This window comes from Chrysemys picta, chromosome 25 (assembly GCF_011386835.1).
Source record: "Chrysemys picta bellii isolate R12L10 chromosome 25, ASM1138683v2, whole genome shotgun sequence".
NCBI classification, from domain to species: Eukaryota; Metazoa; Chordata; order Testudines; family Emydidae; genus Chrysemys; species Chrysemys picta.
Window position 1 is genome coordinate 12,149,111 of NC_088815.1, and position 25,557 is coordinate 12,174,667.

Sequence of the window (25,557 nt, forward strand, 5' to 3'; positions counted from 1 at the left end):
TTTCAAATCCACTCCGAGTATTTGGATTCGTCTCCCGCAGCAGTGGCTGCTGAACATGATTTGACTCTCTCTCGGATTGGAAATCCCAGCATCTGGACGCACTGCTACTCAGTTTTCTTTCCTACTGGCTGCATAGCCAAGGCGTTTGCCACTTCCTCCAACGTTGCTGGAATTCTGCTACTACACATGGGCCACAAGACTGTTTAAGGAGGGAGAGTCGGGCTCCAGGATGGGTTGGGGATGCAAGCCATGTTTTGGGGGCAACTAGGTTCAGTCTTCACCGTTTTCCTTTGGCTGCACGTCTTCCAATATTTCATTTTAGTGCTATAGGGGCCAATGCTATCTCTGTTCTGGTGGGAAAACTGCCTGGTGTTAGGTAGAGCCCTGCAAATCCGTGGATATCCCCGGACCGTTTTTGCAGATAGCGGATTGGCTGCAGATACAGCCATGCAGGGCTCTACTCACCGGCGGCGCTGGACCTGCGGCGTCCAGCGTGGGCAGCACTGGGGTGCAGCGTGCTCAGGGCTGGGTGGCAGGTTGGAGTCGGGGCTGTCCAGCATGTGCTTACTGCGCCGCTTCCTGTCTAGTAGCTCGGCCCCTCAGGCAGCCCCAGTATCCCCACCATGGCCCAGCCGCACTGGCTGCGCTCCCAGTCCTACTGTTACCATATTTAAACCTTAAAAAAGGACGACATTCCATGGGGCCCCGGCCCCGCCCCTTCCCTGCCCCGGCCCCGCCCCTTCCCGAAAGTCCCCGCCCCAACTCTGCCCGTTCCCCGGAGTGCCCCACATTCCTCCTCCTCCCTCCCAGCCACGCGAAGCTGCCTGAGCGCTACCGGCTTCAGGGTTTGCCGGGCAGCCCCCAGATCTCCAGACCCTGCGCCCCCGGCCGGGCGCTTCCCTGAAGCTGGTAGCGCTGGGGCAGCTCCGCTCTTCAGCTACACAGAACTGAGGTGTCTGGGGGGAGCAGCAGCAGCCGCTGCGGGGGAATCCGCCTGCAGCTCACAGCCTGCTGGAGCCAAGGTAAGCAGGGGACAGGGGAGGGAGGGGGTATTTTCCCAGACATGTTCGGCTTTTTGGCAATTCTCCCCGGATGGGGATTCGAGTACCAAAAAGCCGGACATGTCTGGGAAAAAACGGACGTATGGTAACCCTACCCAGTCCTGGTCCTGGCCTGCCAGCTCCTGGGCAGCAGGGCCTGCCCCTGGCCACAGGGATTGGAGTGGGCAGGGCCCCGGCGCCCAACCCCTCTGCCCCACTCTAATGCAACATGCACTGCTGCTGCCATGCGCTGTCGCTCGCGAGCCCCCAGGAGCAGCATACAATGCGAGGCTCCTTCCGCACAGTCCCTCCCTCTGCACTGCCCCTTCTCCTCGAGACCCTGCCACCGCGCTGCCCCTTACCCCCAGTTCCCTCATGATGCCTCTTTCCTGCAAGACCCCACCCTTGAGAGACGGCTTGCAGCTGCAGGTGCGGATACAGGTAAAAGACTACCAGCTAGGCTCGCAGATCGCGGGTTGATTCTGACAGATGCAGATCAGATGTGGTATCCAGACAGGGCTCTAGCTTTAGGTACAGTACAGACTGCCCAGAGGATGACTGATAGCATAACTCATTCTGAGGTGCGAGTGTTGGAGATGGGACCAGACTCTGGAACTAACTTCAATTGGGCCTTTACCTTGGTAAGCCAGCAGGGCAGCTCTATCTGGTTTTGCTCACTGGGTCCACGCAATGTCTTGGGAGAAGCTAATGCAAAGAACTCGTGCAAGTCAGACACCACGTACTCCTTTGAACTCCTGGGAAGGATTTAACCATTTTTTCATTTTTCAAAAGTCAGCTCTTTCCCATGCGAAGTTGTTTCCCAGTCCTGACTGACCAACCTTTCCATGAGGCATGACCAGAGGCAAGTCTACCATGATGAGCTCATTTCATACCAATGAGATCCCTGGAGGATGAGCAAATCTGTTACTCCATAGAGGTACCAACCCAACCAGGATGACTGGTGCTTTTCAGATCCAAGTCACATACTCCTACACGTCAGAGGAGAGCACATTCCAGGGAGGAAGGAGAGGCCTGAGTTATAAGTTCTCTGCTAGATGCAGCTCTCTCAGAATCTATATCCCTAGAAAACGTCATTATTCATGAATTCAACCTACTAAGTAGTGAGATAACAGCCCGTCCAACATACATGAGGTGGAAACCCTAAAAGCCTAGTTCAGAGAAGATTAAGTGATAGTCTAACTAGTGGGAACCTTCTTTAACTTACATCTTTCCCTGCATTTCCTTTGGTATGTATGTCACATTACTTTATCAACTTGTAACTTGCATCACCTATGAATTTAACACCACTGCGCAGCCATCAAGCCAATGAAATGCTTCTGTGGCATCAGAGTATTCAAAACACACACACACACACATTGCACTGGCTATTTAAAAACATACAATGCATTGCCCTCAGTCTCCTCCCCCCCCCCCCCCCAAAATGTAAAATATCCATTTCACCCAAAGACAGACAATCATAACAAACTAGGCACCTACCTGAGGAAAATCACCATTTTTTGGTAAGAAGTCAGCAAGGCCCATAGATGCATAGGTCGTCTCTGTGAAAGGTGGTCTGCTGATGGAATTCATGTAAAAATCGGAAGTGGTATTAAAATATTGCCTGTAAAGAGACAAGGAGAGCAGTGACTTTCTCTCATTCCTAGCAAGGTGCTTTTCTCAGAGTTGTCTCAGATTCCGCCTTCATGGGGTGAACTGGTTCTTAAAGTCGACTCATGCAAGAGATTGATTTTAACAGGTGATTTTGTGCAGGACAGATGTCTACAGGGCAAAATATAATAAACCTACTAACAATATTTTCTAGATCTCATATGCTAGTACACTGCTCTACTGAGCTGTAGCATAATCAAGAGGCCAAGGATTCAACTCTCAGTAGCTCATATAACCTGGGCGGATTTGATAGATTGGGTTTTGAGGAATCCCAGTTCGATCCTAACAATGGAGTGCAAATAAAACTGCTGTAAGGGCACCAGAGAAATTAGCATTCGGAAGGCACAATAGGACCCTAGGATCAAATATGCTATATGTGGGGAAATATTAATTCTTACAAAGCAGAATCATAGTTCACCCCATAAGAACCAACAGACCCCTAGGAAAACTCAACCACTAACCATCTTCCAAAGGGAGGGGGGGAAGGCCACAACCCTCCTTCCATTTGGGACTAAGGCAAGGGCAGGAAATAGTTATATCCATAGCTACACCAATCATGGGCATACTATGCTGCTAGGCTGGAGCACTAGAACTTGAAAGGAGAGGCAGGGACATGAATACTAACCCAGGAAGGGTTTTATGGGGATGAATGGCTCTGAGCTGACACGATTTAGGGAGATCTTGGAGTGGCACCAATTAGTGAACAAAGCAAGGTCTCCTGATTATGCTCTCGAGTGGACACTCCCAGTGTTTGTATCCTGTAACAATTAGGCAGGTAAGGGTTGTGAACTGATAGGAGACTTTCCAGTCCACCAGTCAGCAGCCTTTGGCCTACATGACATGAGCTGCTTTTGGTTTTGCTATTACACGCTGCATGCACACGTTAACTCCCTTCTACTCCTTCTACAGAGGGAGGAATGTGCTCAGTAATCCTTCTGGTAATCTGGCTGTTGCAACAGATGTTCATTCAAACAGTTTCGCCAATCCTCACCCAGTACATTTTCATGCTAAAAACTGAACGCTTCACATGGTCCGGCTGAATTGCCCTTGTGGAAAGTCAGAAATTCCATGTGATGTCAAGGCCACAAAACCCACAGGCAGTGAACTTCCACGCTACACGAAAAATCAACTGGGGAGAGGAGACTGACATCATTGGGCAGCCTAAATACTATCCAGCAATGAAAATGTCTTGCATAGCTAGTTGTTCATTAACACAACATGCCTATAGCTAATACACTTGCAGGACAGTAAATACACTGGATGGGCTGCATTTACATGCAAATAGACACATAGTTCTCTCCCACTTATAACTAAATGTACCCCTCTTTTGCCACATCATTGAAGGTAAAACCCTAGCAAAGGGCAGCACAGAAATCACTTTTCACAATAGCCTATGAACTGCTACCATTGAATTTCTTCTCTATCCTTACTGATGTTGCAACTGGTTTACCTACTGCTAAGAAGCCCTAAAGCAGGTCCCTACCCATGTGCTCTTACAGAGAGAGAATTAACAAAATCCAGTACAGTCCAGCTCTAATCACTCTCAATTCTGAGTGACGAGGCACCTTTCCCAGCTCTTGCACATTCACTGGGCCAAATCCGTTCCCAGTGTTTGTCCACTAGCTTAAATGGAGTTACGCCAGGGATGAATTTGGATCCTCATCTGGTCTTTGGCCAAACCACTTCACCTCTCTGGACTCCAGTTTTTCCATCTGTAAAATGGGGATGCCATCTCCTCACAGGCAATGTTGTAAAAAAGACTAACTGCAACTTAGTAAAGATCCTCACAGGAAAGCCACTACAGAATTGCTAATATGATAGCCCAACCTTTTTCAGTGCCTTTCGTATTATTGTTTTGCTTTTGATTTAGCAAGGACTTCGGCACATTCATTTGCTTTGCTGTGAAAGGCTGGAAGACAGCCACCCCCACATTACCTTTTGTTATACCACCAAACCAATGCAATTAGGAGGGGCTCCAAAGCTTGTGAACCTGGCAGCTCTGCCAAAACGAAGGGAGAAGAGATCCTGATGGCAGCAGTTGACTACGACAAAAGAAAAAACTTCCCAATGCAAGCCAATCTGACATGGCTTTCATGCCGAGGCGCATGCTAGTGAGGTGAGGAACAGGGAGGATTTCTGAAAATCAAAGCCAGATTTCAATTTCCTTTCTTAGGCCTTGGCTACACTGGCAATTCACAGCGCTGCACTTGCTGCGCTCAGGGGGGTGAAAAAAACACCCCCCCTGAGCGCAGCGAGTGCAGCGCTGTAAAGCGCCAGTGTAATCAGCGCCTGCAGCGTTGCAAGCTATTCCCCTCGGAGAGGCCGCGGCAGCACTGTGAATCCGCGAGTGTAGCCAAGGCCTAATAGAAACTCGCTAAAGCAAAGCACACTATGGACAGGTGCCAGGCAAGGTTTCCCAGATGCGACTGTCTATGCATCTCAACTCCAACGTGCACCCCCCACCTGCTGCTCATCCTCACCCTAGCACATACTATATACATAGAAAATTGACGTCTGCATCATAACTGCTAGGAGCTAGGCTGACAGGCACTTTACTTGTGGCTTGATCTTGACCCAAGGCTCAATTGATGAAACGTAACTTCAAATCACCGTAGCGAAGTGGGGTTGAGAGGAAGGGTGATCTTGTGTTAAGGTACTAGGTTGTGATTCAGGATTACAGCTGCACTTGGAGGTCCCAACCAAGCTCAAGGCCCCATTGTGTTAGGTGCTATACACACACAGAGAGAGCCAGTCCCTGCCCCAAAGGGCTCACAGTATAAGTAGACGAGACAGTCAAAGGATGAGAGGGGAAATAGAAGCAGAGAGGCTAAGTGACTTGCATATGGGCACATAGTTGGTCAGTGGCAGACCAGGGATTAGAATTCAGGTCTCCTGACTTCCAATCCAGTGCCCTATCACATTGCTTCCCGAGCTCTGGGTTCAGTTCCTGGTTCTGCCACACATTTGTGTGACTTGAAGAGAGTCCCTTAAGCTCTCTGTAAGGGGAACAGGGCAGAGGGGAGAGAATCATGGGGCATATACAATCGCCTCTTTCCCCCTTGCTCCCCACAGAAACCACCTTGCCCAGCAGGAGTCAGTCTGACTAACCTGATCCGTTCCACCTGAGCTAGACTCCCTGCGATGAAACACAGAAGCCAGCACACAGCCCTGGAACCTTTAGGGCCAGTGACAGTTGGGGCCAATCTAGTGACAGTTGGGTTCAAGTCATCTATCAGTGAGACCCTGACACGCATGTACAGCCCCTTCACTCCACTGACTCATTCCAAGCAATGCAATTGCACCACGCACATTAGCTTCAGTGCTTGCATGTAAAACGACATGAGCTACTGGTCTGGCCCTAATCTGTATAATCATAACAATTTGATACAACTGTTTATAAGTTAACTTAATTAAAACTTAATTCATTCAAATGTGGCTCACACTGAGATTTCAGTGCATTTGAACTATATGGAAAGTTTGAAGAGTGTTATTCCGTTATAATTTCTTTGGGCCGAAGAAAATGAGAGCCAGGCGTTGAATTTTAAGATTAGTGACAACTGGGCCTTTAAACTCAAACTACTAACCCATTTCCTTGAAAATTCTCAGACAATTCTTTCTGAACTCAGAGTACATGCTGTAAGATTGGAAAGGATATACTGTATTCTTCATATAAAACAAAGGTTCCACCCCTGCCTTCGGTACAGAACTGCACTCCTCTTGAACTGTGGAGTTGCAACCAACACCAGCATAATTACTATACTCCATCTCCCAAACACATAACAGATCAAGCCAGAAGCTATCGTACTTATTGGCTGATTACAATAGGTATAGCCACCTTCTAAGCAAGTTACTATTTTGGGGACAGCTAATCACCTCCACTGAAACTGGACAGACAGAAGAGAAGGAAGGTTAGCGTCTCACACCTCTGAAACAAACAGCTTAATCCAAACAAGCAGGGAAAGCGAGAGATACACACACACACTGACCCGTGGGTCCTACTTTCAAATGGGTACAAGTTATGGAAATAAGGTTCTACTCCTCCCTCTACACAGAGCTACTCAGACAATGCCCAAAAGATTTGGCTACAAGAAACCCATCTTATGAACCTAATCTGTATTAAAAAGTGGAACATTTCCTCCAAGGGAGAACAGAGGAAACTGGCCATTTGAGACATTTAAAATAAGATTACCACCAACCAAGTAAACCCCATCTCTGGAACTTCCCAGCGTGTCCCTGCCCCATCTTGTGTGTATCTTTTACTACTGCCAGGCAGGGACAGTCTATTTCTCTGTCCTGGGTACAGCTGAGCATAATGTTGTTGATAAACAGACCAAGCACTACATATTACTATGGAGAACTGGCTTGCCCTTGCTGAAGGAATAAACCAGATGGCCTGGTGCCTCTCTCTCATCTCTCAGATCTACGATCCTACCAGCTGGGAATCGAGAACCTCTCTATGCATCTTTTGATTTTATCAAGTTCAGACTGGCTGATGTGCTCTTGCTACAGTCCCCTGATTTGAATGAGTAGGGAACAGGACATTTGCAGCAGAGAGCTTTCAATTCTGGAATTTGCTTCTCCTCTCAGTTTGACAGAGACCAAGTTTATTGATTTTGAGAGCACAGTACAAAGACCATTTGTCAACTCAGGCGTTTGCATCGGGGGTGGTTGAGGTTACATTAATATGCACAGCGTAATTCATTTCTTACATTGGGCAGTTAATTTTGTATTGGTTTAAAAATAGTGTAAACGTGCCCAGAGACAGGTCTGATGGATACATTTTAAAGAGAAATTTATCCCAGATAAACTGAGTGATGACTGGGAAAAATCTACATTCTAAGGACAGACACAAATAAGCTACTGGACACAATCAAGGAAGACTTAGACTGTGGACTCAGATGAGGCTTAACCAATATCTAGATGCAGACACATCTGGGAAGGAGATGGATCTCCGTACAAACCAAGTACTTTAGAAGAGCAAGAAACGAGATGGCTTTCTCACTGCCCACCGACCCTAAACACTGGGGCCAGTTGTACAGTTTGGACACACTGAACTACGATGCACTTCTACTTACCCAGGTCATTTGCTGTAAGTGCAACGTATAGTGAAATGGCCCTGACTTGGCAACTATCTCCAACAAGAGAATTGGTTGTTTAAACTTCTGATCGTTTCCTCAGTCTTTCTGAAACTTAGATTCTTGTTAGCAGAGCCTGCATGCTAGAACAGCATCTACAGGTATCTGTCTTGTAAATGATTCAATGCCCAACGCCGCAATTCCTTCCACTAGCGGGTTCTCGGTCACCAGGCAGCTTAAATAGGCTGCAGCAGCAGTTACTGGGATATTACACTTTATACCAGCTGCCTATAAAGTGATGGACCAGACGTCCTCTTGGTATCTGAAGCTTTACTGGGGCTTGCTCTGACCTTATTCCTTGCATCTCATCCAGCATTTGTGCTTTGACACTGCAGCCTCTTTTCAGAGAGTCTGTCATCACATTCTGGATCAGCAAGTGATTAGGCCTTTGCTGGTACAGGCCCTAGGCCATAGAAACCACGCCTGCCTTGGCATTCAGCTCAGGGCTGGTCTACACATTACCGGTTACATTGGTATAACTGATGTTGCTCAGGGGTGTGAACAAGCCACCCCCCCTACGCGACATAAATTACACTGACCTAAGCGCCAGTGTGGACAGTGCCATGCCGGCAGGACAGCTTCTCCCGCCAGCAGAGAGAGTCTTCACCAGACGCACTACAGCTTCCAGTATAGACGAGCCCTCAGCCCTTTCCCTCTTCACTGTTAGATTGCAATTAATGCTTCTTCTGAGCTTGTTGTTGGGGAGGAGGGATAACTCAGTGGTTTGAGCATTGGCCTGCTAAACCCAGGGTTGTGAGTTCAAACCTTGAGGGGGCCACTTAGAGATCTGGGGCAAAAATCAGTACTTGGTCCTGCTAGTGAAGGCAGGGGGCTGGACTCGATGACCTTTCAGGGTCCCTTCCAGTTCTATGAGATAGGTGTATCTCCATATATTATTATCATCATCCCACATTCAGATTGGTGTGGGGAAGTCACAGAGGAAAGCATTGTTCCAAAATTTGAGAAACGTTGTCTGCTAAACATACGGGGCCTGATTCTCCACTCACCCACAGAAGTGTAACTCAGCTGACAACGGTGGAGGTATACACATGTAACACCACTGACATCAATAGGGTTATTCCAGATTTATACTGATGAGAGTATAGTATCAAGCCTATTATTGGAACGGGAGCCCAGCTATTAGAGTGGTCACTGCCTTAGAAATACCGTACATATAAACATTTTCCCTGTGTAGGATCCTCTTGATTTGCCGTGTTCAGCATTTTACAAGACTAATTTTTATCATATTGTAATTTTTTGTGGGCGAAGAAAGTTTTGAATAAAGGTGCAAACTTTGCTACCTCTTGTTAAACCAAATTCTTTGTACCAGGAAAGTTAAGTACTTACAAGAAACTGGAAGAACCTGCTTCAGACAAAGCTGTTGCTATGAGAACAAGCCATATCTAAACACAGCCACTGGCAAATGAGACGCCTCCCACACGGAGGCTGTGGCAACAGAAAGGGGTCCACCATACTGGTCTCTTTTATCCATTTTTGTATTTTCACTGTTTAACAAGGTGCTTTTCAACTACAATGCCATATAAATAAAATGCAAAATAAGTTAATGAAACACTGAGGTTGCAGAGTTATTGTTGCAAAAAAAAAAAAAAAAAAAAAAAAGCAGGAAATTAGAAAGGTGAAAGGGACACCAGCTACTTAATCATCTCACTGACTGTGATGTACCTACTGTCATTACAGTTCACCTCCCTAAGGATATCATCACTGACAGATTAGAGGAGAGGTTTTATTGTTCGTCCTCCTTTGTTTCACTTGGTTTACTTTGCTCATTTGACAGCATTTTTGTGTCTAGTGAGCTTCATTGCTATACTGATGCTACCATGACCTCTCACAGGACCTGTGCCGGGGAGTTACCAGTGACGGCAACAGAGCTGAAAATGAAGTTGGACAGGCAGCAAACAGGTGTGTGCACAGAAGGAAAGAGAGGTGGGAGGCGTGATTGGCCTGAGCTTGCTTGCTGATATTGCTCTCAGATCCATCCAAAAGTCCCTTCTAACAGGAAAGTAGAGAGAAATCATAAAAGATTTTTTTTTTAATTGCTACCATACTATTTAAAGGGTGATCTAAATGAGCCATTATCATATTGACAGTGTCCCTTTAAGATTGCAACAGTAACATCAGCTTGGCCAGACTGTACATCCTGTATGTTTGGGACTATACATTTAACAGTAATAGGTTAATCTATACATTTAATAAGAAAAACATGGCACATGTTCAATTTGGCCACGTTAGTGCTACTGCCAGTACCTTGGCTTGTATTTCCTGACTTTGCAATTTTAACTCTTTGAATGCAATGTTTCATTAACATTTTTTTTTTAACATTGTAGACGGTTTTTAAAGAAAAGTGTAAGGGCACTACAGTTGCAATTAAATATGTAAGTGAGCAGTGTGTACGACTGAACTCTCAACGTTTCTATTACGCATGCCCATTACACACAGTTCCAAAAGAGCCAAACTTTAAAAATGTAGTAAATGCTCAGCGAGTTCATCTACGTTTGGGGAAAAGAACTGGCTGAAAATTGCGTAATCACAGAAGTGTGGTAATTTTCTTCCTCTCCAGCAAAAAACTTATTTCCTATATACATGCACCTTGCTAACCTGTGACAGGGTTTGCTCCAGTTTTTTTTTTTTTTAAGTGTCTCCTTTGTATGGAATAAAAGAATGGAAAATTTCATCTGAAAGGTGAATTTTTTGGTATCTCATGAGCATGCTAAAACTGAAACCATTCTATAACCCTAACTTTAGCATCCTCTACCAAATAAATGCTATTATAGGCTCCCAATCCTGAAAAGACTCAGGTACATGTATTACTTTACATGTGATAAGAATGCTATACATCAATGGGACTACTCTTGCACGTAAAGTTATGCATGTGCTTAAGTCTTGGCAGGATCAGGGCCGTACTAGCACTGAACAGGGAGAAAGCGAAGGATAAAAAGACAGCAAACGGTCAAACAGAAGGGAAAAAACAATAGATAAATACCAACCATCTCAACCTGTGGTTCAATACAGCAAAACAGAAATTGTTATAGCTCCCTTGAGGATACAGAAAATGTAATTTACAGGAATCATCTTCAAAAAAAAAAAAAAACGCACACCCTCTTCCAAGCACGCAGACAGCCTGGCTAAGAGCAAAGAGGCTGAGCTTATCCCACAACTCCTGCCCAAATTCCTGCTTTGAGGAGTAACTAACAAGGCCGAATAACTTCCACCACATGCACAACAGATTTTTGGTAACCATTTAGCAAAATCTGCTTTATAATTCTGTTCAACCTCATCATTGCTGGATAACTTGTTTCCCACACTGAGGTGGGATGGGGATGGCAGACAAAAGCAGAAAGAAAAACAAGGGAGATAACGCTAGTGTTATCCGAACAGAGTAGCTGGATTCTCATGGCTGGTGACTAGGTTGGGAATCACACGGTATGTGATTTAAACCCCCCGGCCATGAGTCTCAATGCCCAGATCGACAGACTTGGGCTCATGGGGCTCACTTAATGATGCTAAAAACAGCTGTGTAGACATCCAGGCTCGGGCTGGAGCCTGACCTCTGAAGCCAGGGGCTCGGGGGCGTGGGGGAGGTTTCAAAGCCTGAGCTCCAGCCTGAACCACAATGCTTACACTGCTGTTTTCAGCGCCATCGCGCAAGCCCAAGATTGTAGACCTGAGTTCTGAAACTCACCAAAGCAGGTTTTAAAATAAAGTGTAAATGAACCCACAGAAAGGGAAAGCTCATTAGAATGGATCTTTCTGTTTGTCTATAGAGACATTCAAATCCTTCAGATGGGGGGCTGGGCTAAGTCCTCACCCCCTGAACTATGCCCGAGGGTCTATCCCACAAGTTAACAACTTTGCTCAACTTCGGGAGCCTGCTTGTACTTTTCTTCCATTGGCCCCTCCCCAGCGCCCAAAACAACCCTCCCACGGGAAACAAGGGACAGATGCAGCTCACCCTAGTCCCCATCTATGCCGCTCCTTCCATTCACTAGATGTGACAGAAAGCAACATGATGTCCCTTCAAACCTTTTCCCATGCTCACTGGCCAGTCTCTCTCTGTCTGAGCTCATCCATTTTGTGGTGGCATAATGCACTATTGTGAACACTTCTCCCTGCTGCTCGAGCCCCAAACTGAGAAAATCCCCAAAGTGTGTCATATCCGGTGTCCTCCTTACCCGGGTGGATAGGTGTGCATAGTTTTGTGACCAAGAGGGGAGTGGTATTCACAGGGGCTCAGACTGACTCTAAAGTAGATAGAGAACATTCAAAGCACTTATCTTCAAGGTACTGAACAGGAGGTTTTTGCTGTGACTCTATAAGGAAAAATATAAGGCAGAATTCTACCATAGGAAGGGCAATTGTTCCTATGCAAAGTTTACTGAAAACATTACAGCTGTGCCTTTCACAGGCTTGAGCTAGGCAGGGTGTACACAGACGGTGGGGATTTACTTGGGAGGAAGTTACCATTTCTCACATCCGCTCATACTTCTCACCACCGCACACCTTGCGGGATTAGTAATGAGGTTACTAGCAAAACTTGTCAGTTAGAACCAGAGAAAGATGCACTGATCTTGATACGCTCTGGTTTGCACAGTTATATGGCATGTGCATTTTGAATATAAATGTGCTAGCAACTGAAAATGAAAGCTTAATTCAGTAGGGGTGATACTACTAAGAATTATTAGCTTCCAACCATAGCTTTTAATATCACTTCATCCATAAATGTGTCACTCTACCTTCCTCAGAGCAGAAATACCTTCCTTCTTCCCTGCACTGGCCATATAAACCTACATGCCTCTATGATATATTAGGATAGCCAGATTGTATTAATGGTGTATTTTATGAACTCCATTAGTGTAACAAATCTAGACTCCAACAAGGCCTTTTCTCCCCTAAATCAGTTTCAAAGCTTACATGAAGTCAAAGTTTCCCATGGCTTCACAAAGGCTGTTTCTTTTCTTTTCCAAGATGTAGCCATTTGTGAAATGCCACCAACACTTTGTGATGCCATTATTTCCCCATCAGTTAGTGAAGCAAAAAGTAAACAAAAAAGCATGAAGAAACAGTTGAATCATTGGGTGTGCATATATGTAGGGGAATTATATAAACAGCACTTACTGGTTTTCACTTGGGAAAGATGGAGTTGAGAAAGGGGCAGATGAATAGAAGGAATTCCACCAATCAGGAGCCAGCATTGAGGTCTGAAAGCACAACAATACCAAGAAAAATTCCAGCATCAGAAAACTGCAACTCTGCTAAATCACACTGGTCGCTCAGAATTCAAGCCGTGTCGCCTCTCCCCGCATGCAACAAACAGTGGTGGCTTTAATCGTTTACAGGTGGTTAGTCTAATGCTACACACCACTTCTGACTTGCAAACCTGCTACGTTGTTACTTATTCCAGGAAGAGCTTTGGGGTCATTATCCTCATAGGTTATTCTCCCCGCCTACCCAGTTAATCACAAACTTTGCAGAAACTGGACTCTGCCTTGGCTAACCTGGAGTTAGCCGGGGCAGATTTATACCTAGACAGCTACATTTACTGCTTCCCAGCTGCTTTCAGTACCAATGGCACGTTCTATTTCAGCGTGAGGCCAAAGCTCCAACAGAAGCATGACGCTAACAGGATATTGTGTCATCTTTCAACTACTGACATTAATCTCCTTTGTCGATTGTTCACTGACCCAAGTGGCATTGACTTGTGAGAGAAAACATGGTAGTTGTTTTTTTTAGTTATTATTTCTATGTCCATATAAGGGCAAAATTCAGATCCAGAGCTGTAACTATTTAGCTACAGAATTCACACCTGATCTGGAGAGCGAGAGGAAGTCCATGCAGGGACTCCAGGCTCTGTGTGTGTGTGTGTGTGTGTGAGAGAGAGAGAGAGAGAGAGAGAGAGAGAAAGGTGATTGGAGTGGCAGGCAAGGAACATGATTTTAGTTACAGCCTGTTGAATGGGCTGCAATTGGGAGAAAGGAGTGAAAAAAATATGATCATTTCTAGAGGTTTTCAAAGGCCAATAATTTCATAAATGACTAGTAATTTGAAAAAAGAACAGGAGTACATGTGGCACCTTAGAGACTAACAAATTTATTGGAGCATAAGCTTTCGTGGACTACAGCCCACTTCTTCGGATGCATCTGAAGAAGTGGGCTGTAGTCCACGAAAGCTTATGCTCTAATAAATGTGTTAGTCTCTAAGGTGCCACAAGTACTCCTGTTCTTTTTGCGGATACAGACTAACACGGCTGCTACTCCGAAACTAGTAATTTGAAGTGCCTCATTTTGGGGGCCTGACTTGAGTCATCTATAGAGTGTCTGATTTCCTGGGGGCAGGTGCTCTCTGAAAACATTAAGAGTTCACATCAATTTAAAGTTGACCTCAAAATTGTTTATGCTCAACTGCCCCAGCTATGCAACAGGTGCTGAATGCCTCCCTATAGCCAGCCTAAGAGGGGCACAAACTTCAGGAAAGCAGCAGCGATTAGTTATGATCAGAGACAGAAAAGTACTGGCACCCAAGGGGCACTCTATTTAGATTGGAAAGCTATGTGTTTGGACAGCAGGTCACAATGGGGACCTGTAGCAGCCCCGCCTCCTGAGATAAGAGGAGTGAGAACAGCTGAGGGAAGCTGACTGAGTAGCTGACCACAGGTGTGGCCAGCTCAGTCAGGGCCCAGATGGCCCTAATAAGAGGGCTGCGAGGGAGGAACTGGTTCAGAGGCTCACTCCGGCCTTGCAGTGGAAAGGACCTAGCTGCCTGGAAGCACAGGGTACCTGAAGCAGAGCAGTGCTGGGGAAGGGCAAGAGGAGCTCCAGCCTGGCAACTCCCCAGGCTGAGGCCTTGTTAAAGGCCTAAGCAGGTACTTGGGCTGCAGAGGGGCAGCCCCGGGATAGGCAAAGGCAGCAGGTCCAACCCCCTTGCCAGTGATGAGTGACCATTATAATCTGCCCTAGAGAAAGGGGGTAGATGACAACTGGCAGTAGCCACTGATGCAAGGTGGGCATAGGGGAAGGGGGTTTCCCTGGGAGGGGAGACCCAGAGTGTGGGGGTACTGCTGGGGGCAGAACCCCAAGGTAAAGGGCATGGGGTCCGGGAGAGACACCGGCCAACACGGGGCGCTGTGAGGGCTGGAAAAGAGCTAATTCCCGGACTAACCAGTCGGAAGCGCCGCACCGGGGAGTCTGCAATCTTCTCCAGAACCCAATCCTGCTTGGAGACTAAGTCCTAATAAAATACTACGCAGTCGTGTACCAGTGTCAAAAGAGACACAGTTACAAGTGACACTTTTAAGGTCCAGTACTTTGACAGCCAGCAGGGGTAGAAACAAAGGGAAAGCTGGCAATCCAGCTTTGATTCTTCATCTCTTGCCCTAGCAGGTTGCAATATAATGGACTTTAAAATTACATCATTTCAGTCACCATCTTGCTTTCCCCCCCCAACTTCAAAGTCAACGTGGATTGTGGCAGCTGCTGCCTCAAATGTCTAGCACTAAAAATAAATACCTCGTACCACTAGACGACAGCCTGGAAAGCCAATTTACCAAATAGCAACTGTAAACGTTTACTTTTCCCCCAAGATTTCAACATTGCTGTGACCGCCCCCCTCTGGCAAAAGCTCCCAAATCCATCCATTTCCACCCTAACCTGACAGGACCCTCACCTCCATGGCAGGTACGCTGAGCTGCGTCTGGAGGTTCGGCATACTGTATAATGTACTGCCTGACTGCTGGTGTTCATGCTGTGGAAAGTTCTTCCCTCCGTCCATGGCAGGATGTGCTGAGGGCATCAGGCTGTCTCCTGCAGCATGAAGTTGTCAGGGCTGGTGGACTATTCTAAGGAGTGGCGGAAGGTTCTTTATCTGTGCTCTTCACTCTGCAGCATGGCCTAGGAGAGAGAAGAAATGCCTATTGTCAGTTTGTAACGTGGGAGGAAATGCAGCTAGCCCCCTCTAATGGGGAGACCAGCACATGGAGGTCAGGCTGTGTAGAGTCCCCTACGCCACCATAAAGTCTAAGGCCTTGTCTTCACTAGGTGCAGAGCCGTCCCTAGGGTATGGCAAACTGGGGCGACGCCCCAGGCCCCACACTTTGGGGGGCCCCACGCTTCCTGAGAAGGCAGGAGGGGAGGTGGAGGGAGGAGGAGCCCCCCTACCAATCTCCCCATCTCCCCAGAGCCACCTCCTGCCTGCCAGCGGGTCCTGCCGATCAGCACCTCCCCGTTCCAGCCTCTAACACCAATCAGCTGTTTTGGGGCATCTGGACTCAGCACGGGGGGTGGAGGAGGGGGGAGCTAGGGTGCAGTGTGCTCAGGGGAGGGGGTGGAACTGGGTGGGGCCTTGGTGGAAGGGGTGGAGTGGGGATGGGGCTTGGGCAGAGCCAGAGGGGATCACCCCCTGACAGATAGAAACTTGGCAACTATGTCCTGGGTCCTGCACCCCCCTAGGGACAGCCCTGACTGGGTGTGTTTTTAACATGAGGTAGCTAATATGGTAACTAACATGAGGTAAAATCCCAGTGAAGACAAAGCAGTTTGTAGCTTTCACAAGTGTTAACAGACTGAGTTACTATGAGGGAGCCTAAGATTTACCTAGATCTAGTAACTCATTTTAAAATACTAACTGCCTTGTCTTAACTAAGATTGTAGTTGGTTACCACACGTTAGCTAACACGAGTTAACACACCTTTTTTCTTAATGAAGATGCACCCTACAGGGCTGGCAATTTTCATTCAGTACAGCAGCAAAGAATTTGGAAAGTACTGTTTCCAAAGTCTATTTCACACATAGGAGGTTTTTAAAAAACAGATTCTGAACAGCTGAGAATCTAATCCGATTGTGAAATTTCTCTGATTTCCCAATACTTGCTCATCTTTGTATGGCACAAGAGGTGAGCGCTTGCTCTCCACTGGTGGGCAATGTGGCAAACTCACATTCTTGGAAAGCAGTTAAAATGCAAGGCAGGGCCCCGGATAAAGTCAATTTGGGACAGACCCTAACAAATCAGTAATTAGAATACATATTAAAACCTATGCGTACCAGGGCTCAGTCCTTTCACGGTTGCAGGATAAACGAGCTTAGTGGGTTACAAATTGGTGTATGAACTATAAATCCTGTGCCCTTACTGAATCCATGATTTTTAGTATCTAGCAAAGTTATGAATTTAAGTTCCCAGGCTACAACTAAAGGCACACGATATAAAGGAACTTTATAAAGACACTGCAAGGCCTTAAAAGTAAGGAGCCCTCTTTTTCTCCGAAGTCCGACCCAATAAAAAACCAGCTAATTTGGGTCTCAAGAGGATAAGGAAGAAGGCTGTTCTGAGGCTTGTAAGGGCCTCTAGGTTTACTATGGCCTTATCTACACTAGGATTTTACATCAGTATAGCTACTTCTTTCAGGAGTGTAAAAAAATCCACACCCCTGAGAGACGTGGCAATACTGACCTAACTCCCCCACCCCTCTGGTGTAGACAAGTGCTAGGAGGATGGAAGAATTCCACCACTGTCGGGAGGTGGATTACCTACACTGCTAGCGTAGGTAGGGTCTACACTGAAGTGATGCAGGGGCGCCACTACAGCATTGGCAGCATAGACATACCCTGAGCTAGACAATTTCCAAGCATAGGCTTGGTATCAATCAACGGCCTTGTCTACGTTTGACATTTCTCTTGAGTTCATGCACCCGTTGCCTGCCACCAGTGAAGACTAGCCACTGGCATTTTTATAATCATGTTCTCTAGCCCTATAGTAATTTCCCTTGAAATGCTCCACCAGGAGCAAAGAAAGAAACAAGGAGAAAGAGCCAGCAAAAGGGGTTAAAAAGTAGAATATAAATACGTTTTATAGATAACCTCATTTCCCATCCCTAAGTGTGGCTTCCCCTCTATTTCTCTTAGCCTGCCCATTACTGGGAAGGTCTGTTAATAAACCCACTCTGCTCCTCTCTTTTCACTACTCTGATAGTCACTCATCTTCAGCTACCTTCATTTAAATACATCTACTCTTGGACCAAGTCAAATGACCTTTCATCACCTATCCAGCTGGGGTCTGGGGTACTCTCCCTGAAGTTAACAAAGACTGATTTCCATGGCAACTGGACCATACCCCTCTTCTAGTAATTACCACAGTTGTAATTGACTGGCCAGCCTGAGTCACACCAAGGATTGTGTAAATCTGTTACCCTCATTTCCAGTATCTCACTCTTTCTCTCGCTCAAATATTCACTTAATAAAATACCACATGTAGCTTTTAGTGTCACACATTATCTTGCTTCGGAAGAAGTGACAAGTGGCGATTTCCTTTCTGAGTATCCTACTGATGAGTAACAGCTATGCAGCACAGCCCCCAGAACCCCAAAATCGCCAGAAAAAAGGCCTGAGATTTCCTCCCCTCCTAAATCAGTCCTATATAATGTCTGATGCAGAAAATATTGACCATGGCACTAAATTTCTTCTTAAACAGATTTAGTCACTAAAACTGCATCATCCCATTTGTCACCAGTTAAGAACTACTAATGTGCCCATACATGACCTCCAGTTCAGTGACAGAAATTAATCCTGAACAGCTGGACAGAATCCAAATGATTTTCTGCACCTGTAAAGTAACTGGAAAGGACACTATCAACTACCTTTTTGCTAGACTGTCCATGTGCTCTTGCGGGCTTAAAGGGGCACACTCAGGTCTAATTTGGCTTAATTCAGATACAATTAATGTTATGGTTAGAGCAAACATTTAGAAAAACCTAGGAGCAAGAGAGATTTCCACAATTTCTCTTTGATTTCAATACGACTTTTTGCCCTTTTGTTTCCTTCCTTCCTCCCTCCCTCCCTTCCACGCCCCCCCCCCCCCCAAAAACACAAACACATTATCCTGCAGCGTTTGCTGCCTGAACATTGCAGCAGTGGGCTGGGTGCCCGAAAACTTGAGAAGTGAAACTAACTAGTGCATTTTCACTGTCCAAGCTGGGTAAAACAGAAAAACTAAACAGCACAGAAAGTAAGAGGACTTAAATGTTCAGTTTTGATCCTTTAAAGGTGTCATTTGCAACATGAGAAATTTTTAAAAAGCATTTGACTCCGCTGCATCCCTTTAAAAAGTGACAAATTTCAGCTGGAAAATTTATTCCTGCATTTGTAACAGACAGTGAAATTAACATGACTTCATGTTTACTACTTTGTGTACTAGCATCCATGTCAGGACACCTCTTGGAACAGGGCTAGTCAGCTGGGAGAGCAAAGTGTATTTTGGATCCTAGAGATATTCAAGGGCTGACACTTGTATAATGTCCGTGCAAAGTTAAAAGTCAATAATCCAGGCATTTAGGATATGAATGGCTCCAGCATGATTTTATAGCAAACCTGTACCCCAAAAGAGTTTGTAATGACACTCATATTTGATTACACGGACAGTTCTTTTCTCAACCCTATTTGTTAAAAAAATCTAGACTGAAGAGTACTGGATGGCAAAGGGGCTTGATAATAGATTAGAAAAATGCATTTCCAGGTTATTCATTTAAACCCAGCCTAGACGAATAGTGATGAGACGCTACTGTGACCAACTGAAATACAGTAGACAGGAATCCACAGCTTAACTCCAACCCCTCTGCCACTAGTACCACAATGGGCATGAACTGGCAGCCTCTTTGGCACACAGAGGTTTATGGATATGGAAAGTGAACTCTCCTGGAGATGGTTTCTCAAAGAAGCATTGCAACACAGCTGGGGAGCTTGCAAGGCTACTAGGGACGCAGTAGCGGTTTTGTGGGTAAAGAGTTGAGACACCATCAGTATTAAGGGATGTCAGTCCAACTATACTCTGCAAGCACTCACACAAATATATTTACTTACATTTGCACAGGGGGGAGGAATAGCTCACTGGTTTGAGCATTGGCCTTCTAAACCCAGGGTTGTGAGTTCAATCCTTGAGGGGGCTATCTAGGGATCTGTGGCAAGAATTTGTCTGGGGATTGGTCCTGCTTTGAGCAGGGGGTTGGACTAGATACCTCCTGAGGTCCCTTCCAACGCTGATATTCTGTGATTTCCACCCCTCCCCCCACCAAAGATTTCGGTAACAGAGAAAAAGTACTCCCCATATTTTTAGTTTGTTTATTTTACATACCTGAGAACTCTTTGGAAACTGATTACACAGCAGCAGAGGAGAGAAAAATATTTTAGAAGATATGAAAACCCGGGGTTGTAAATCCACAAACATTAGCTGAGGCAGGTGTACTCACTGAAATTACTTTTAGCTCATGGTTTTTAAACCCAACTAGATTTCCAGTGAAAGGGGTCCCTTTAAATATATCACCCAGACAAATGAGTGGGAATCTGAATTTGTAGTAGGCCATTTATCAAACAGGCTGTGCTTCATCCCCCAATACAAAACTGCTGAAGCGCCAATTTCTATATTGAAATTCCATCACTAAGCATATAGTTATTTGTCCAGAAAACAAAACATTATTTTAACATATGCCTGGTGCCAAGACTTCACGGAACTTTCCAACACTTAATAAAAGAGCTACAGTTTGATAGGCTACAAAGGAAAAATCGTTACGTTTTATTTTTTTAAAGTAATACTTAGATTATATGCTCTTTGGAGCAGAGATCATGTTTTCATTGTAAGTATGTACAGTTCCTAGCATGACGGGAACTCAATACCTGATCGGGGCTCTAGGCACTACTGCAATCAGATAAGAAATAATGTATCCCTCCGTAAACACTGTTTTTCACTGCAATAATATTACCAAGCTCTGCAAGGAATTCTTCCAGACACTGCACCTTTACTGTAACATATTTTTAAATGACATTTCCTGCTGCTGATTAAATCTTGGGCTTGTCTACACTTGAAATGCTACAGTGGCCAGCTGTCACACTGCAGCAGCGCCGTAGACACTCACTACAGTGACAGAAGGAGTTCTCCTGTTTGCATAAACTAATCCGCCTCCCTGAGAGGAAGCAGCTGGGTGAATGGAGCACCTAGCACTATCTACGCCAGTCGTTAGGTCAGCTTAACTACATCGCAGGGGTGTAGATTTTTTTTTTTTTTTATATGCCTGAATGACATACCTGGGTCGACTTAACTTTTGAGTGTAGAACTGGCCAAACTGCAGGATCCTGAATTCCCTACTCAAGCAACCCCTCCCACTGGCTTCAGGACTGGGTCTGTTGGACATTTAATAAAACCACCTGCACACACACACAAAATGTTAAGTAGAACTTATCCCTGATCAGAGCGCAGCACAATGCTGGACAGTTTGATAACAAGAACCTCTGAAGACTTTGCGGATGCTATTTCACGGATGGGCAAGTGATATCCTATTCAAAGCCATTTCAGGATGGCCGCCAATATAATGTGCTAGTTCTGAATAGAGCTACAAATACTTTTTAAAACAGGAGCACGTTAACCAATGAAAAATAAAAAAGTTACGTTTCTAAATGCAAGCATTGAGGGCATATGGTTAAATGCTCTCACGTGACTGGGGCGCTCAAACTGAAATAAATCATTTGCCAGAGGCTAAGCACTTTGTGGTTTAAAAGGTTTCCCTTTTTCTTTTAAATACAGAGGCAGTCATACTGGGACTCATATGGTTTATGCAACCTTACAAATCCATGATAGGTAGAAGCTGCAGGCTCAGCAGGGTGTGGCCGGGCAGTAGAATGCAAATTATGCTGAGTAAAATTGCCCGGTTATGCTCAAAGCAACTGTAGGCTTAAACAAATTAAAGCAGAGCTTTTTCTGGGAAGGTTTAAACTGATTAGAGAAATCTGATCTGACTTCAACAAGATAACTAATCTGGATTTTGTCCATCCCCATTGTCTGACAAATTATAACAACTGTCAGAATTTATTCCCCATTTTACATTTTTTTACCCCAGTAAAATAAAATTAAAAAAATCTCAAAGTAATCAAGGTCCCTTTAGAAAAAGTACAAATTTCCTGGAAGAGCACAGCAAAACCTTGCCTCAAAACAGAGTTTAGATAGTGGCAAGATAGCATCAGCAATGTAATGTCAAGTTATCTGAACATGCTATCAACCACATTTAGTTCATTCAGATCATTAACTAATGGCTAGTAGAAGAAACACCTCTTTCCTAGGGTTAGGGAGTCCCCTACATCAGTTTCCACTTGCCTGCTTTTTCCAGAGATTTACATGTGCAGAATTGTTTCTTTTTATTACTCTATAAAATCTGTAGTCTGATTTTACAGTCAATAAGTCCACAAGTGCAAATACCCAAAAATGTTTAGTTAGCATGCTGGGTACTAGCTAATGCCATTACGTGGACTTCAGTCCCCTTGATCTACTAGCCAATCTTCAGCAGCTCCAGAACATCTAAGGACTTCTTCCTCCCACCATACGTCATATGCATTAGCTTATATAAATGGAATTTGCAGGAGAGGACAGAGAATATGCTGGCATGAATCAATATCTGGAATGTTTTAGATGGTAACCCAAGATACATTTTGAAGAGATGCCCTAAACCCCAGCTACTGATCATTAGTGGTCTTCAATTCATTGGATCTTTTCTTTTTTGGTGTCAGAGTTGCCCTCTTGTTCCTCTTTACTCTACCTACTGTTCCTGACAGGCTCTGGTGATACTACACTAATTACAAGTTACATCTAAAAAATACAGCAGCAAAGGGTTGAAGTTTAAATACAAAGCAAAGGTGGTTGTCTGGACTCTTTACTGACCTCCTTTATGCCATGCAAAAATGACATCATAGTTGATTTAACTTTTTTGCCTGCTTTTATAAGTTCCTGACTTCCCTCTTCTGGCTGGGAGATTTGAGCAGGAGGACATAGATGGTTTCATCATAGGAGGGTGAAGTCTGAGCTGCAATATCCCAGCCCCTAAATGAAAATGTTAGGGAGATGAGACCTACAGCTCAAGTTTCGTTCTCCTGGGATGTCCCCATCCAGATGTTCCAAACATCACAATGTCCTCCAACCAGACAGACCTGTCACAACCTGATATTGTTAATGTAAACAAGCAGAAGTGTGTGTGTGTGGGGGGGGGGGAATGATTTAGATACAACTCTGAGGTCCTCTATACACTATGATAGAACAGTAAATGGCAAACAGTTTTTTCTTTACAGATTACCTTTCCTAGGCAAATAGGCAAGCTCAGCAGTTACTGGGCAGAGGGGGTGAGGTGTGCTGATCTACGGGTTAATGTCAGAGACTGTTTGAGAGATATCGATATACTCTGGTGCCTTTACAATAGTGTGTCTGTTCTCTTCACCAGAGGGTTTTTTTTTTAAAGTTTGTAACAGCTTTTGATAGGAAATCAGAAGCCGTGATTCCCGTAACAGCTGTAGCAAATGTACAGCTTCACTTATACATCTAACAAACAGTAACTTATGAAGGGTAAAATCAATATCAGAAATTCTCCCTGTCTGTTCTACATTATCTCATGTCTTGGCTCTTGGCAACATTACATTTCACTTGATGGGTTCTCTACAGCATAGAGTGCATTCCTCTAAAAATGTACTTAGCTCCCTAAGAAAACTCTTACACAACAGCCTGTACCCAATTAGCAAAATGAAGAAAAACAGCGTAAGAACTGTAAGGCTTTTGAGCTCCAGAGATAATGAAATCCTCTCAGATACTAAACAATACTCTGCACTAAGATAGAGGACTTCTTCGGGAGGACCTCAGAGTGAGTAAAACCTCCATTTTACAGAGGGGGAAACTCATGCATAGAGAGAGAACTTGTACAAAGACACCCAGAAAGCCAGTGGTATGATTGGGCACAGACTTCAAATATTCTGACTTCTAACCACTTCCTTGTAAAGTCTTCCACTCTAAAAGTAAATTAATCCCTTTGAAATAATCCACTTACCCAAAACAGATCAATGGTAATGTGCACTGCTAGAGAAAGTCTACCTTCACTCACAAGATCCACAATGGCTAACACTTAATTATCTAAATAGGCCATCCTGATTATCACTACATAAGTGTTTTTTCCTCCTGCTGCTAATAGCCCACCTTAATTGATTTCTCGTTACAGTTGGTATGGCAACCCCCATCTTTTCATGATCTTGCGTGTGTGTATGCATATATACATATATACACATCTTCCTACCGTATTTTCCACTCCATGCATCTGATGAAGTGGGTTTTAGCCCACAAAAGCTTATGCCCAAATAAATTTGTTAGTCTCTAAGGAGCCACAAGTACTCCTCGTTCTTTTTGCTGATACAGACTAACACGGCTACCACTCAAACTTAATTATCTATACATGTAAGCTTTTTGTTGGTTCCGATAAATTCAAGCATGTACACACAATTCTAGATCAGCCTGAGTTGATGCAAAACATCTTTGCAGTTGTATATTTAGCTGTAAATTTGAGTACCGGAGAAAGCTGGAACCCTGCAGTACTATGGTCCTTTGGTGGTCTCCGTTTTAGGTGAAAAGGATGTCACAAGAGAGGCAAAAAAGCCAGAAAGTTGAGACATGTAAGGGATCCACTTTTTCATCCTGACCCATCACACACTTGTTAGATTTACTGCCACAAAACCAACCGGCCTCCAGCGGAAAGCAGTTTGTTTTCTGAACAGAGACTGTGGTTGCATAGCACAGTGGGTGCCATAAAAAAAACACAACAAAAACATTTGCCACTCTGCCACAACTTCAGAACCATAAAATGTCTCCTATTCTAAATAGAGGAAGATACAACAGTTACATCACGTGCCAGGGGTGGTGAATGCAGAGAGTTTGTAATACCTCACTGTACACTCACGCTTTGATATGGGCCAGTTGCTGGCTGGCTGACATATTTCAATTCCCAGAAGGTTCTAAAGCCATTCATAGTGATATTGCATGAACTCTGGGAATGAAGGTCAAAACTGGTCATGAAAAACCAAGAAGTGATGACAACCCCAGGGAGCTATTTCTGTTTCAGCATCCTACCAAAAGCAGATGGAAAACTACAAAAGTGAGAGCAAGTTTTGTACAAGGCCGCTGTCTCACTTCCAGGCACTGTGCTGCTATTCCAGGCTTTACATTACCAAGGACAGACACAGTGGAAGTCCACAACCCCCAAATCAAATGGTTCAGCAAGTTTACACTCAATCCTTTCCTCCTTCGGCCCTCCTCCCAATCCCCCATCTTTTAGGCAAGTTACAGCTTCTCATCTTAAGATCTTGTAAGAGCCACCCAAAGCATCAAAGAGGAATTATTCCCTACAAGCATCTCGTCTGTCCTAGAAAATTAGAACCTCCAAGCAAGCAGTGAACAAAGATAATTTAGTTAGAGATGCAAGACTTTTGACCCTAACCATGGGAGCAGCTATCACACTTTCACTACGTAGGCAGAAGTTTATTGGCATTCTAAGTTAGACATTGCTGGAAGTCATCTACAAAGACTCAACAGGCAAAGTTCTCTGCAACTAGAGTCATAGGTGGAAAACATATTCAAGGATCACTTTGTTCTACCAGCCTTCAGGCATTTGGGGATTGTTCAACACTTATGACTTCTACTTTGGGAGAAAACTGTGCAGTAAAATAACAGTTCCAGCTTCAAGAGTCATAAACTGCCCCTTCCTCTCCTGGGAGCTAGAGAATATGAAATGCAGATATGGAGGGGGAAAGCGACGTCAATGGTAGAAGTTGAGTCATCTAACTCATCATAAAGAACAGGAGTACTTGTGGCAGGCTCTAAGGTTCCACAAGTACTCCTGTTCTTTTTGCGGATACAGACTAACA

General features: G+C 44.8%; 1 protein-coding gene across 4 annotated transcripts in view; it reads right to left on the reverse strand.

The window, feature by feature from the left end:
• SBNO2 (strawberry notch homolog 2) overlaps positions 1-25,557 on the reverse strand; it is a 113,130-nt gene that overhangs the window by 72,216 nt on the left and 15,357 nt on the right. For all 4 annotated transcript variants that reach the window (XM_065578409.1, XM_065578410.1, XM_065578408.1 and 1 more), the window contains exons 2-4: positions 15,521-15,744; positions 12,977-13,059; positions 2,538-2,661 (exon numbers count right to left, since the gene is read on the reverse strand). In XM_065578409.1, coding sequence (XP_065434481.1) covers positions 2,538-2,661; positions 12,977-13,059; positions 15,521-15,646 — 333 coding nt within the window. In that variant the 5' untranslated portion in view covers positions 15,647-15,744. The remainder of the gene's footprint in view (positions 1-2,537; positions 2,662-12,976; positions 13,060-15,520; positions 15,745-25,557) is intronic.